This window comes from Chironomus tepperi, unplaced genomic scaffold, assembly GCF_022539635.2.
Source record: "Chironomus tepperi strain 1889 unplaced genomic scaffold, CSIRO-AGI_Ctep_v1 contig_161, whole genome shotgun sequence".
Classification (NCBI taxonomy): Eukaryota; Metazoa; Arthropoda; class Insecta; order Diptera; family Chironomidae; genus Chironomus; species Chironomus tepperi.
Window position 1 is genome coordinate 41154 of NW_027226283.1, and position 16660 is coordinate 57813.

Sequence of the window (16660 nt, forward strand, 5' to 3'; positions counted from 1 at the left end):
GTTCAGAAGAAGAAAAAATGCAGATTTTAGGAAAAATTCTTTTATTAACAAATTGATGTCTACCTAATTTTTACAAAACAATTCCTTCCATATTAAATGTGATGATATTCGTGTTTAAAATCCTTTTAAGTCCTTCTAATGTGTGTAAGATTCAATTTTACTTAAACTTATAAATAAGTACACCAATAAGTACGGTCAATTATGATATGACACATTCGAAATTCCTTATAATCCACTCGAGAAAAGAACAGCATCATGAATTGTTGGAAAGCACTCAAAAGGCTCTTCCTTCAATTTAACAGCTTTTGTAAGTAAATCATATACACAGCTACTTGGATTAGCTAAATATAGTGAGACACTTAACAGCTTCATTTCATTTTGAATTTCTAAAAGTGTTCTATATCCACTCATGTCTATGTGAGCAATTGCACTTAAATCGATGATTAACTTCCTGATATCATTATTGAGTCTCACTATTTCTTCTGGGGCTTTGCATATTGATGCTCTTCTAATTGTTCGTGTGTTAACTCCAATTTTATCATAAAGATCTTGTTTGAAACTATTTCGTGTTGCAAAATTCACAGATCCATGGTAACGGAAAATTTTAATGTTAGGCAACTCAGAAATATTTACATTTGTTTGAATGTCAACGTAGATATCAGTATTTGGCACTTGTCCAAGCATGCATGAATAACTTTTATAACCTTTCTTGTATAAAGCAAAAAATGACACTATAATTCCAACCAACAGTCCAATATCGATGTCTATAATGACAACAGTTAGAAATGTTGAAATCCATACAGCTGCATCCAGTGCACTTTCATTCCAAAAAGTCTTAAGATCATAGATTTGTAAAATCATGCCTTTCAGTGCTACGATAATAATACCAGCAAGTGTTGCTCGAGGTAAAGTTTCGAACAAAGGTCCGATCCATAATATTACTGTGAATGAGTACAGACAATTGAATATTAAGAATTAAAGGAAATACGTGAAGACAACTTACATATCAAGATCAACATTGCAGACACTACAGATGCAACCTGAGTTTTTCCACCAGTCTTATGCTGTATGATTGAGCGTGATAATGAGCATGACAATGGAATGCATGAAAAGAACGATCCAGCAATATTAGCAAATCCTGTTGCCAATAACTCCTGATTAGCACGAACTTCATAACTATCCTTTTTAGCAAATATAAGTGCCATACTGATCATTATTGAATAGCTAACAATACAAACAGCAATTGAGTCAACAGCAACTGTCTGTAAAAGCTCAAGTGGTGGCATCTTTGGAACCGGCAATCCTGTAGGTATTTTTCCAACTTGAATTACTTTACCTACTTCTCCGAGATTCAATGCATATGAAATAATTGTAAATCCAATAACCGCCATTAACTCAGACGGAAGTGGAAAATTACACTTCTTTGCCGCTAGTGGTCGAACAACTTCATTCATGAGAATCATAAACGATACACATGCAGCTGATATACATAAAGTGTAGGGATTTGAGTTTGGGAGATCCATGATCACATCACGTACTGTGTAAATAATTTTAAAAGCTCCTTTATGTCTTGGAACTTGAATACCAAACAGATCTTTGGATTGAGCAACAATAACGTGAAATGCTGTGAATTAAATTGAAATAAGGAATCATGTGTTATTCATCACTTAAAAGATTTACCTGCAGCAGTTGTAAATCCACTAACCAGAGATTGCGAAAGTAATGATGCCAAAACTCCTAGTTTGAGAAAGCTCATGATGATTTGAAATATTCCACAGACCATTGTTACTGCAGTTGCTACTTGGTAATTGCTATAGCTTTTTGGTATTGTTTCATCATCAAAACCTAGTGTTGAGTTCAACTGAGAATCATTATTACCATAGTCAGGATCAGAATATGTGGCTACAATCTTCGAAGTCATAATTGATGCAACTGCAAAAGTTCCAACACTTATGTGTCGAGATGTGCCAAAGAAGAAATAGACGAGAGCCGGAAAGAATGCCATGTATAGCCCAACAACTGGATCTAAACCAGCAAGCAGTCCATAGGCCATTCCTTGTGGAATATGCATAATTGCCACAGTGAAACCAGCGACAATATCTCCTGCTATGTTCTTTCGAAATTCATATTTGGGAAGCCATCCAATTACAGGGCACGTATCAATAATGGTTTTCTTTAAGCTGAATGTTCCGACAGATGATTTGATATTTTGAACTAATTCAAGGAATAAGTAAGGATGTTATTTTTATAGAATGATAGGTCCAATGGTCATTCTTACCCAATGATTTGTTTCTATCATAGCCTGCAGAATTTGCAAGATCCTCTTGTTTAACCACATTTCTGGTCACAACATATGGGATTGAAATTGGCGTTTTATCGTCGACCATAATTGCCAATCTGTAAGAATTTTATAGTTTTTAAACTGATGCTAAAAATTCCAAAACAGGATATAGGCGATAAAATAATCCAGGAATATTTTTTGTAGCACAAGCTTGAATTATTTTTGTGAAAGCGTCAATTTAGTTCTTTTACCGAATTATGTCTGCAGAACTTTACATGTTTCAATTTATAAAAATTCCATTATCATATAAGTAAAGAATTACAAAAGAATACATGATAACAAAGATAGCGGAATCGCACTTCAATGTATTGATATAACTTATGTATGCATACAATAATAAAAAAAACGTTTGAATATTGTTTTAAGAATAAATTTTAAGTAATACAAATTAGATAATTTAAAGACCAAAATAAAAGTTTTTTTGGTCACATTTAAAGACTGGATACACACTTATTCAAATGATTAGCAAATCACTGACACATAGATCACTTATCACGAACTAAAGTTTGAAGTCCATTTAAATTTTATATGGGTCGAGTCGACTTTTTGATACAAAATTCAAATCGATTTCGAGCTCTACCCCGAACTACACAACATGTTCGCTAGGACATCGCTATCTCGCCGTTTTAACGGCAACACACAAACATACCATGACCGCACTGTGACGAGGATATAAATAAATTTTTCAAATCAACTAGTGGTCGCTACTATGCTTTCCATGTGATCGACATTTGAGTGCGTGCCAACTAGGCCTGCATATCATAAAATTATTATGTTTAATTTCTCTTAAATTTCACTAAATCTTGTATCCCGGCATTTTGATAAAAACAAGAAATTTTGTATTTCATAACTATTGCCACTGATTTCAATAAAATTTACATACCCTCGAATAGAAGTTAAACAGCTAATGATCAAATAAAAGCTGGCAAATATTATTTTTAATTGTAAATAAACACAAACACAAATAGAAATGTTAGGAATTCCCACGATAATCTATAAAAGCACCGAAAAACTCTTTTAAAGATAAAATAACTGTGTTGCTTAATCACTGACAAATGACCTTGATTTTCACAGTTTGTATGTGTAGAATGTTGCATATCTCAGATGATTTGACTAAAATTCATGATCAAGATCAAATACTTACTTAATTTTATTACCAAATGTTTAAAAGCACTAAGCACAATGTTAAGAACTCATTTGTAATAAATGCAATATATTTTAATTAATAAATACAATTTAAATTACGTAAATTTTACTATCTTTATCACATTGCTAAATATTATTATTATGATAATGACTTAGAATCAGCTGATTTAGAATGTTGCTTTAAAATCTGAAATTTCGTTTACATTTCGCAACGATTTTGAAAGATTTCTGAATGAATCTTCAATAAATTCACTGCCAACATTCAACCTTAGACTTTAAATTGTCCTTTAAGCTAATTAGTCAATAAGAACTGTAAAGCTTTGCTGTGTAAATATCGATTTTTAAAGTTCCAATATTTATAAATAATAGGTTTTCTTATTGGATTCTGATTTGTTCGAAATATCGAAGAAATTGTGTCAGAAAATGTCTAGTAGATGTCGCTAGTGACTGTAAATCTATATGATATTGTTGGACTTAAATTTAATCTAATCTTGTCTTATCTTATCTTACATTCTTTAAATATTGAAATTTAGAAATTTTCAGAAATTTACATTTGAATGAAAATGTTTGCAAATAATTCAAAAAACACCCTAAGTATGCTGCGACAATCTGCAAATAGCATAGCAATTTATTTATAGCTTCATTTCAATAAAGAAGCTTTACTGTAATGGATATAAGAACATGTAAAATATTATATCATATTTTATGTCATTTGTAAACAATCTATGATTTGATTCCCTTGCTTCTGTGGTTAATGTGTGAAAATGGAAAGCAAAAAAAAAAAAATATAAATATCTAAAACAGAATTGTTCCCCTGAAAAGAAGTAAAAGAAAGAAAAATTCATTACAACTGAGCTCCCCCACTCATCTGTATCTGTGTGTATCACTACATTCATAAAGTGGGCGGTTTTAATAATAAAGATATGATTTGAGCATGCGCAGGTACAATAGATAATGTTTTATTTTTCCACTCCACATCACTTTAAACAAAATTGATAAGATATGACTGCTCTTTTCTCCATTGAGATCCTGGCTTTAAGTATGAACGAACACTTTCATATGAAAAGGTTGAATTTGCCTTTTTTTTGCTAAATTATTCAAGTTCTTTTGTTCAACTCAGTCTGATTGCATTTAAATATTCAAGCAGAAAATGTAAATTTAAAAATTCATACAATAGGTATTAGAAGTGGGTCAGAATGCTTACAAAATTTTGCTTACTCTTGATAATGATAATGAAGCCTTATCACGTAACTTTAAATTAAGGATGCTCTCTGAATATTTTAAAAATAATCCAAATTTAATCAAAATTTCTTAAGAATTTTAGTTATTCATAATTCCATTTTGACGATGTCTACAACAAGTTTACGACCTATGCCGAAATCTTTCCTAAATCATTCTCTTTTCTGAGTAAAATTACAATAAAATCTGTATTATCCGACGGTATTAACTAAGTAATAGATTAAGGAACATGATTATAATCCTCACTTGCAATTCAATGTAACAGTTTCGTTAAAAACCATGTTTCATAATATCCATATCGCATAGCAAAAAAGTCTCTTTCAGTGACGACAAGTTTTATGAGTTCTTGAAACCATGAGCTCTACTAGAGTATTTGTTGGAATTGAAGAAATGTGTCATTTACATAGAAAAGTGCGATAGTAAAGTAAATGCAATAAAACATGAATCGCATTTGCCTATGATATACATTAATGATACTAGTATTAAGACCCGCTTTCTTGACATTTTTAGAATGTTATAGAAATTCAGAATTTTGAGCTTAGAATTCAGTTTATTTGAGAATTAAGATAGGAATCCAAATTTTGGAACTAAATTGAAATTATACGTATTTTAATTGTTACACTGACATTTCATAGAAAAATCCTTAAAGAGTCAAATCAAGAGCTGACATTCAAGTCATCATGATAAAAGAAAAATGGAATCGACAATTTTAAAAACTGAAAATTATCAACAAGAAATCAACAAAAGTTATAGATAGAAATATAACAAAAGATTTATGGAACTAGTCAATGAACAGTTTTTGACATTAGCATAAACCACTTTCTTTTTGGAACAAACTATCAAGCATTATTTTTTACACTAACATGCGTACATTTAGCATATTTGGTAGCAAAATGAGAGTGCTGTTATATGACTGTCCTTAAAGGATTATTCGTTTTTAAAATTGTTTGGATAATGGACAATTTTTTCATTCGCTTAATGTTTTATGAAACTTAAAATCATAAGTTAGTAGGCAACAATCCGAGTGACATAGATGAAAAAGGCTCTGCTATGAAGCCTTTAAGGCTCCGTCAAAATTCTTATATTATCATCAAATGAAAGTTGTTTCTTATTGGGAGCTATATGGATGCCTGATGGAGGAACTTTATATTTTATGTTGATAAAGGAGCTATAAAGGACACTCCGTTGCGGATGAAATTTATTATTTTGTTCCATAATTCATATTCTAAAAATTCTAAAGAGTTCTGAAAAAAGGAGTACAATTTAAATAAATGAGCCTAAATTTATTAAAACCCTTGATTTAAAAAATTTTATTCTGTATTCTACATATTGATTAATAAGCATTTCAATATTCATACAGCGGTTTGAACAAATTAGCATAGTTGCATAAATTATGAACTGAATTAAAAAGTATGTACAATTTTAAAAATTTAGAAAAACCTTTATCTGATCCAGTTACCAGCATTATGTTACTTATCTAGAACGTAGGACTTAGCAATAGTCTTAATCTTCATTATCAAATTCTTAAAAATTTTAAAAAAATTCCCAATCATTCCAAATTTACGTAAATTAATGCAAAAATTCTATTAATAAAATTCCATATCAGTCCATACGTAAAATGTGCTTAATCACAGTTTTTCTACTTGCCTCTCATAGTTTTTCACTTTCATGCTCAAACTTCTCCTCCGTTTTCGCCTGAATGAGAACTATTTTATATTATTAAAGAGGGATTTGTGAAGTGCCCGTGGTAGCATACTTATTAAGTCTTTTTTTTCGCAATAGATTTATCGAAGTAGTATCGTGTATGATTTAATGTTGATTTGAGTACTCTGTTTCCATAAAGCTCAACTTAATAATGCTCATTAACACAAACATTCAAAAAATCTTTTATAATTCTTTTTTATGAACGATATGTTGTGACTGTGTGTGTATAGAATCAATTGAATCAAAGCTACTTGGTGGCTACTTTAAAGGATATTACTTGCTGGGGATTATGCAGAGCGTTGTTGTTGTTAGAGACATGAATGTACATTACTTATCGATCTACTCAAAGTCTTTTTTTTTTTCTTTTTGTTACTCACTTTTAGTTATTTTATAGTTTCAACTTTTATACATAAACAGAAAGATGTGTTTGCCTTTGTATCGCGCGCGTTTTTTTTTCTGTTGTCGCTTCGCGTTTTAAGAAAACACCAGGGCAAGTCTAAACAGAAAAAAAAAATTTGTCATACACTTGAAAGGGCGAACAAAGTGAATTTGTATATTCGTATTGTGCCTTTAGTGTCAGTCGATGATCAGATTTGAGGCTATTTACATGGATTGTGAATGACAGTTTATTATAGTTTAGTTACTGGATTATAAAAAAAATTTATAGTGATAAATATGCAAAGGAAGTTTAATTTAATTAAATAAAAAAAGGAAAGAAAAAAAAAGATTAAACAATAAGGAAGTCTTGCATAAAAAGGAGAAGATATTCATTATATTATCTTATAAATTCGTATAATGCGATCGAAATCAAAAGCAAGGAAGTTTGCTCAAGGTAAGTAGAAGAAGCATGATGATCGTTGTCATATCCTATCTGTTTATTTATATAATTATTATTCTAAAACAAAAGATCGTCTTACAAATGATTTTTTTGTTGCTGCATGTCGGTTTAAAATTTTATTCAATGATGATGAGTATATGTGTGATGAGAAAAGCAAAAATGTACTTAAACTCGATTGAAATTGAGAAAGAATCTATAGCAAGATAATGAATTATGGCATATAAAAACAGACAACATTTTTTTAAGAATGCCAGTTACAAAAGACGATTTCATAATCTTATTCTTGCATTATTTTTGAGTGAATGTGAAGCAAAATCATCATCTGGTTTGTCAAAGAGATGTTATTCTATTCAAATTATCTTTTGTATATCATAATCGGTGTCGCATATAAATTTTATTTTATGTCTGTCTTCTTGGACCCTTGCTGTAAATAAGAAATTTTCTATTAATATGATGTGTGTAGAAAAATTTAATGGAATAATTTTATGAATGAATTGAAATTTGGGCATGGTATAGTAATTTTTGTAATTAAGTGGTAAATGTTTATATTTTAAAATTTGGTTTTCTTTGGCATACAATTAAGCAGAGTTGATACTAAGGTGCTTTTGACTAGATTTTACCTTTGCCATTATAATGCCTTTGCTAAGGTAATATCTGTGCTTTTAGATTTCTCTATCTTTGACGTAACATTGTCTACAACTTTAGGGTATTAACTCTGAAACTAAGTTTAAATATTCTCTAAGCTCGTTAACCTCATCTCCTCACTGCATCCCATTTAAAAATTCAAAGGAAAATGTTTTTGAATTTAAAGAGTCTTTGTTACGTTTTAGTTTGAATATTTGGGTATGATCTCTGGTTTCTCTCGGTAATACACAAAATCAATGAAAAAAGGTTTTTCTTTTGAAGAAATTGCCCGAGTACCATAATCACTTTCATAATGTCCCTAAAATCAAATAAAATTCTGTATTTAAATATTATTGGATTGGAATTGGCTCGACCCAAGGATTATGGATTCGAGACTCAACAAGATAAATTTTTGCAAGTCCTTTTCGAATCATCTGTAGAGAGAACGTAACTTACAGCAATGTTTGTAATCTGCAGGCACTAACGTCAATAAGAGAATGTCCCTTGTAGGTCTAATGAGTGCAATAGTGTGACTCGCCCTTTTTCGTTTACCAATTATCAGCCGTGAAAAATTTAATTACTAACACAAAATCCATTAAGTTTTTCTGAAAAACAAAGTAACTGCATTGAAAGGTAGCAAAAATTATTGAGTGATTTTGCTAGTAAGATTGGTTAATTTTCGTTTTCCTAGTTCAATTTTCCAAGGAAATTGATTTTAATCATTTTCGTATCTAATTCTACAAAATTTACATCATGCTCGTTATGAATTTTCTTTATCACACTGCATCTAATTAAATACTATCGATGCAAAACTCAATTTGCAATAAATAATTTTATTTTTTTCCTTAATCTTCATGCATTTGAACAGTTTGCTTTAAAAAATTTAATTGATTTTCTCGTTTTAAAGTCATATCCATGACAGTGTATATATGTGCCTTAAATCATGTAAATGTTCATTTTGTGTGATACGATAAAATATCTGAGAAAATATTTTTTGAGCTTTCATTATTTGTTACGCTTTAATTGCCTCGCTTCATACAATAATCGATTTGATATTTATTTTTTCAATTTTATTGCTATGAGCTTCAATTATTTTTTTCAAGAAAAATAATCAGTCAGTGTAAGTGGACTCTTAATTTTTTTTTTCAACATCAAATGCATAATGTCGTTCCTTCTTATTTTTTTATTGTTTTAACTTAAATAAGCGTTATCAACACAACCGTGCATAAATTAGCAATCTAAAAATATGATTCATGGATTTTTTGAGTGACACGCAATTATACTTTCAAATGATATTCGTATGGCTTGATTTTAGGACACTGACTGTCTTTTTTGCTGTTCGTTGAATAAAATGCTCTGGACATTACTATAGACTCATAAAAATAATCCTTATTTTCTCTCACTCTCCCATACCACGGTGAAGTCTATAACTATTATAATATTATTCCATAAAGAAAAAAGGCAAAATGACAAAAAATTACAATATAACATAGAATAAAAAAAATGGTAAAGAAAAGGAATCGAGATTTCATAATTTAGATAACAAAACTGACAAGTGAAAAAGTTAATATTCGTTGCATGACATGGAAGGCATAGGACATGCGACCGCTATTCGCCCGCATACTGTGTGCCTATACAATATTATTGTAGCCCCAGCAATCAATGCTCGCCACACAGAGAATATGAAAAAAGGGACAATGGCTGTATATATATATATTGATGATATAATCTACAACATAAAATTATAAACGATATTTGCGAATGTCAATGAATTAAGGGGACATTATACAATGAGAATCGAGCCGAGCCAATAAAAATGAATAGATGGAACGAAAGCATGAGGGTGGTCAACTGAAGATTGGGTTAATTTTGTTTTCCCTGTAGATTATCATAACATTAGCTTCTTGACATTCTTCGCTATTGCATCTATAATTGAATGTACTGTAAGCATGTTATAGAGTCCATGATTTCAAAAAAATGAAGGAATATGGGAAAAAAATTGCGCACATAAAGTGCCTTTTAATTGCACTTTGTTGTGCTTCCATTATATTATAGTATATATCGAGTTTATAAACATTTGCGTTTTTTTTTTGCTTCTTTTTTTAGTATGGTGACTACAGTAGAGGAGAGTCATAAAGTTAAGGCATAATCTTATGATTGCATCAAACAAAGCTGTTCATGCATAATATGCCATATATGTATAATTTAAAATCGACTATGATTCTTATGTATGAGTGTGACTCATAGACATTAAATGAGGCCATAAGACATAAAATGTCCGTCTTATGAAATGAGAAAACATTTTCTTTCCGTTTTTCTTCGTGTTTTACGATGAATGATAGGGAGCCAAAAAGGAAAAATGAGCATTAACATTTACTGTAATCATTTCTAATGTGTTCCAGATGTTATCAATAAATTGTCAATTTTTTATTAGTTTAAAATTGTCCATAAAAGTTTGTTGAAAAACTTCTTTTTTTTTAAATTTTAATTACTTGAAAATGTTTCACTTAAAAATTATGATTTTAATTATCTACAATCCAAAAATACGTTGACTATTATAGAATTTGCAATTGGGTAGCGAATGGTGCTTCATTTATTTCTTTTTACATTCTCTTATATTTTTTTTATAAAAAGAAATCACATAAATTCAAATGAAGTCACGAGTTGGAATACAAATTGAATTAAATTGCAAACATAAAATGTGAGGGTCATAATATTTTGTCCATGTGTCAGCATTTTAGTGCAAGATGGCACAAAAAGAAATTGCTTTGTTAATTTATGACAATTGATGCTTTTAGCACACGATTTTTTGTATCTCTTTTTATCATATTTAAATGTAGATTGTTGGTGTTCCATTCCATTATGCACCGACATATTCCTTCTATTTATGTTGCAGACTTTATGCAATTTTTTCTTGATAGACATAAGCCATAAAACTTTTTGTATTGCATTTCCTTAACAATGTTTCTAAAAAAAATATATGTAATATTTTTAAACATATTCGCATGTCTTAAGAATATTTCAAATAGATAGCAAAATAATTCTGAAAGAAGGAATAAAAAAAGTTTTGAATTCAAATGATCGGAAATTGAGCTGTCATACATATACTTACGTTTTTGCTGCATATTTATTTTTTCATACTCACAGTTTTTGTTAAATAATCCAAAACATCGAATATGATTTTCTTTAAAAAGTATAGGAATACATGCAATGGCTGCAACATGGCTTTAAATATTTGATATCACATGTTGCAAAAATTTGCATAAATATGTAGGATTTGATTATTTCTTCTTTGAGTGATAGATAAAGATAGATTTGAATGCATTGTTGATATAACTGGAAAATGAATATTATTTTGACGTGTGTCTGCATGTTCTTTTAAATGATCTGTTTGAAAGTTTCTTTGTGATGCTGTCGATATTTCTACCCATGATTTACGAGGAGCTAGACCAGTGTTGTAAAACATTTATACGCCAAATCTCACCTTTGTGATAAACCTCGAAACCAGACACAGCATACGGTTCATGACATTTCCAAAAAATGGACGTCAAACGTGTGCCACGGAAAAGTAAGGACAAAACTGAACCAAGGTTTTATCAACTTTTCCTTCCCTTTGACGTCATATCTATAGGAATTCTTATGTAGATGTGAGAAAAGGCCAGACACATGTACATATGCATAAGACATACATATACTGTCATTCCTCCTGTAACTCTATACAGATATTAGTAATTTCATTTAAAAGTATTTCCTTCAATAACCAAGACTTATTATGACTTATTCAGTAATAGGGAATTTTAAAAATAATTAATACACAATCTTTAAGTCCTAGACAGAAATTTTCTATGCCAATTATATCTTAAATAATATAATCAAGTATTTTCCCTAGAAATTAATTTAAATTGGCGTTAATTGTTATCAATAGCTGGCGTTAATGTTGAAATTGTTTTAATGAATTTTGAAGGAAAAATAAGTCTAATATCCTTTCCATCAACGTCTGGTAATTGCTCTTATAGTTCGCACTTTTCAAATAAAAATTACGAAAACATCACGTGCTTTTTATGATTAATTTTCAGCAAATTCACTCAAATACGCGCACTTACATATACGCATATATTAAAATGTTTAAGACATAATTTTGAAACGCAATTACTTCATTATTTAATTATCAGACTATAATGATTTAATGAAAAGTCAAAAAAGAACTTTTATGGATATATTTCAAACTACTTAAAATTGATTCTCATTAATGTTTTTATGTAGGTGAGACATACATACGTTATATTCGTCCCGAGCGACACAAATGAGCAAGCCGGCTTCGTGTGGTTTCCATATGTCTACCAAACAGGGGCTTCTACCATTTATCGTTAATAAAAGAGCCGTAACGGAGTCCGTGGCAGAGCATGCCTCATTTGTGCCGCTCGGGATGTTAAAACAATTAATGAGCATAGAAGGGGTATGAGAAACAAATGTCAAATTGAACTTATCTTTCAAAATCTAAATTCACCCCTACAGTCGTTCACCGCAATCTTATTTTTACTGCTCCAATTAAAAGGCAGTCACGAGGATCAAAAAATTATGATAAATTGAATGAATCAAGTTAAACTCTCGGAGTCCGTTATCTGGATATCTACCCTCATTATCAATCATAATTTTTGAAGTGGGCGCTATAAGCTCGCAAGCGCATGAAAGGTGGTTGTGGAAAAAAACATTGACTTTTTGTATTATAGGCTGAAATATGTAAATTAATTAAATAATAACCAAAAATTGTTTTTTTCTCTCTTTTCTTCCTCTTTTTCCTATAACTTTGGTCTTTTTATCGTCAAAAATACGTTGTATGTAGTAAGAAGAGAGAATCCGTATGGTTCGTAGGACAGGAGTTAGCGTGTTTCATGAATATTTTATTTAAATTAACTTCCTCATTTAAGCCTAGTGAATGCTTATTGCTCTAACCAATAAAATATTATAATTGTTTCTTATCTTCACTCATAAATGACTGTTGACCTAAAACATTCATCAGTTATTTCTATTTTCTCTCCATTGTAAAAAAGTATTTCTTTCCTTTATTCCTCTTCTCATATTCATAAGTTCTTACCTATTGCTATGCGAATTAATCGATAACGTTTGAATGTTTGTAATGTGCGATTTTTATTTTTGGCATTTTCTCTTCGTTAAAATTTTCTTTTCATTAGCAAAGTCATCGAGCACCCTGTGAACTCTACATATACTTTAATGAACTCATATAAAATGTATGAAGCATTTAAAGCAGAACAAGAATTAATGCCATTCAAAAGTTGTTTTGTCACTTAGATATAGACTCATATATGAATAATTAGATTGACCCTTTTTTATATTATTCAACCCCTAAAAATTACAAACTGAATAATAATAAATGTCTCAAAATATATCATAATTTGCATTACGATGAATATGTTTCTTAGAATAAGATATGTATTTTGCAATTCAACCAGGTGCATGTGAAAGATAAAAATCTATTTGGCAGGAAGGCAAGCTTCATTTGCGTAAAATCATTTCATGTAAACATTTTCATCTTATTATGTTGTATGTGCATCCGGCACACGTTGAAAACATTGAATAGAGGATAAAGTAATGCAAGGATATTAAGTGTGATGAATGAGTTGATGAAAAATGAGCCAAATTGTTCAATTGACACATTGTAAAAATATTTTCTGATTCATCTATGGAACTATTCTAAAACAGAATTAATATGATATAATTGTATTATTTAAAGATATCCAATGAATCATGTTGTTTATTTAAAAATAAAAGAAGCATTTCCGAGTGATAAAAATAATCAGTTATGAAGCGTTGAATAAGCTCTTCCGAGTCTATTTTTGTAATGATAAAAAACTAGCATTCTCATTTTTCATTCATACATTTTCTCACGACATTCTGTTCAAATCATAAATGTCCATTTTTTCTCAAATTGTGTGATAGCTGCTGATATAAATACATTTTTGATTCAAAACAGTTTTATTCCTGTCGCCAGTTTGTCTTTATGATATTATCTTTAAAATAAACTGGTATTTTTGCCGATAAGGTATTTTAGTCCATTGTTGTCGTGAGCGTTGCCATTTGTTACCATCTGTTCCTTAAAATCAGAATTTAAAAGACTTACTTCCTCTAAAAGTAAAAATCTGCGCTGTTTCTATTATATGTAACATGATGCTGTGCTTATTATACTCAATTCTCAGAGACTCGTCAGTTCTGCTTTTTCCCGACACTAAGTGATAAATGAGAGCAAAAGAATACAGCTAATATTAAGTTATATATATTTTAATTATAATTCAAAGTTGTGTTATCATTGAACCACAAACGGATGCGTTTGTTGGAATATACATAATATATACATTTTAATCTAGTTAGATATGGAGCTTCAAATGCTCAGTTAGATTCTAGTGCTGTCCTAGAGCGGGTCTATTAATTACAAAGGTTATGTTCGTGGAAATAAAATATTTTTTTTTTTATCAAATCATGCAATCATAATTAACGATTTTAATGTGACAGAAAAAGACACATTTGTCATTATAAATATGCCAATAAGATAAGAAGCCGTAAAAGAAAAAAAACCCATTATCAAAATTATTGAATGAAGACAAAAATGATAAATGAGAATTAAACCACCTCCACTTAAGTGATAAAAATATTGAATCTAACTGAGTATTACAAATAAAAATAAATTTAATGTTTGATAAAAAAAAATTAAGGTGATAGTGAAAGACTTGTGAACGAGGTGATAAGAAAGGATTTAATTGGACATGTCAATTCTGCAAAGTTGTTTTCTTTTTTATCAAACACTGCCACTGAAAACATCACGAAATTGAGTTGTATCATAAACTTTTATGGCTGATGGTATGTACCTACAATAAAAAAAAATTGTGACTTATCATTTATCAATACCAAAAGTTAAATACAATCTATGTCGAGTGTTACAAATTTATTGATTTGACGAAAGAGCTCATGTACATCAATGATAATAAATATGACAAGATAAGCCCAATTGAATAAAAGACAAAATTTTCGCTTGATTTGAGTGTGTGTTCGCAATCAACTCGACAAATTGTTTACTTAAAGATTAAATTAAATTTCATATTTTCGTGTTTTATCACAGAAGGATTACACATAGTAATTGTGATTGATTATTAATTTTCGTTTGAAGAGTGCCATAAAGTCAGTTCCCCGCTTATCACTTTTCGGTTGCTAAAACTGATAAATTGTCACTGCCGTTTGATTATAAAAGAGTATTTTTAGTGTTGAGTGCTTATATGGCCTTTATAAATATATCTATGTTCCTTATTGCTTATCACTTTTTTTTGAAATAATCTATTTCAAAATTCTAAAACAATACTAGGTTCTTTGATTTAGTAGCTGTAACGCAATATTACTTACCCGACTTTTAAGGTCTTCTTGTGTCTTCACTTGTATTCAACCAGATATCATCCCGAGTGACCCAAATTAAGAAGGCTACGCCACCTATTTAGGGCAGTCATATGGACGCCAAATGGATGTTAAGCCTTCTTCATTTGTGTCGCTCAGGCATTTAACCTAAAATAGAACACTAAGTAACATATAGCACAGCTAGCTGAAAAACCAAGCGGATGATCGGACTAGCCTTCCATCATGATAACAACTCATCAATCATTTTAAGTACATGTATGATGAGACATTAATTGCGCGTAATTCCTCAAATTCTGATAAATCTTCGTTTGTAGAAGTCAAATAATTTCAAAATGTCTATAATATTATAATAATCTATAACTGTTTGTCACATAATATTGACATTCTTAATCTTAGAAATTTGAATAAAATTACTTATAATATATTGAATTGTAGATTATAATAATCTAGTCAGAATATGTAGATCTTGCAATTAAAATTAAATTATAATTTTTATTGAGTTCATAATGCAATTCATATTAAGAGACAGATGTTAGTACACAATAAAAATATTTAAGGCGCAAACCGACACCGAAAAAAAAGAGTAGTTCAAATAATAAAAAATATTTCCACGATGTCTGAAACACTCTTACCCATAAAAGTACACGATAGATAACACATATGTACACAAATTGCTTTATTCCGAAGATTAGTGGAAAAGCTTAGGTTGTCAATACACACTATTTTGCCAAAAAAAGCCAATAATTCATTGATAACGGTAATATCTCAATTTCCTAGATAATTGAAGTAAATTGGATGAAACAGAATTTTGTCAGCCAAAAATATCAGTTGTAAATGGTTTGTGATAGCGGTAAGGAGTTTATATACTCTTTGGTTGCATTGTGGATACAGAAAATTTATCGTTAATTATGTTCAATGAGATTTTATCTACACAACATTTTTAAATACTTCAGTTCAAATATTGAGATTGTTTTGAAAAAAAAAAGAGTTTAAAAGAGAATTTTATTCTGAAAAATTTTGAAGTTCTATAGTTGCATTCAAATATCTATTAAAGAAAAAAATAAGCATAAAAGAATTTTTCTAGTGAGCAATACACATACAATACATAAAGGAATTGTTTTTATATGTATATTAACAGGGGTGAGTTTAACAGTTAAATAAAGTGCTTTATTAAAGTGCTCATAACATAAAAATTGCTTTGAGGGCACAAAATGTGCACACAAATAACAATAAAAAAATTATTCATAAAAATTGATTTATTCACAAACATGATGAAATTACACAATCTTTTCTTGCTGTATTGCTTTGTATTTATCGCAAATAACAATGCGGTTCGTTGCAATGCAAAT

General features: G+C 29.8%; 2 protein-coding genes across 5 annotated transcripts in view; one reads left to right on the top strand and one right to left on the bottom strand.

Moving 5' to 3' along the window:
• Nucleotides 1-24: 24 nt before the first annotated feature.
• On the bottom strand, nt 25-3620 carry LOC139088120 (solute carrier family 26 member 6-like). Its single transcript, XM_070637176.1, has 5 exons — nt 3486-3620; nt 2279-2397; nt 1681-2214; nt 1004-1624; nt 25-941 (listed from the first exon to the last, which is right to left on the bottom strand). Exons 2-5 carry the CDS (start codon nt 2385-2387, stop codon nt 226-228), a joined length of 1980 nt encoding a protein of 659 aa, XP_070493277.1. The 5' UTR covers nt 2388-2397; nt 3486-3620; the 3' UTR covers nt 25-225.
• A 3561-nt stretch (nt 3621-7181) lies between these two features.
• LOC139088356 (transcription factor hamlet-like) overlaps nt 7182-16660 on the top strand; it is a 56318-nt gene continuing 46839 nt past the window's right edge. Inside the window, exon 1 of one of the 4 annotated variants that reach the window (XM_070637548.1) lies at nt 7182-7262. In XM_070637548.1, coding sequence (XP_070493649.1) covers nt 7226-7262 — 37 coding nt within the window. In that variant the 5' untranslated portion in view covers nt 7182-7225. Of the gene's footprint in view, nt 7263-14740; nt 14766-16173; nt 16452-16660 lie in introns of those variants that run through there. The other 3 variants (XM_070637551.1, XM_070637550.1, XM_070637552.1) reach the window with 3 other exon arrangements.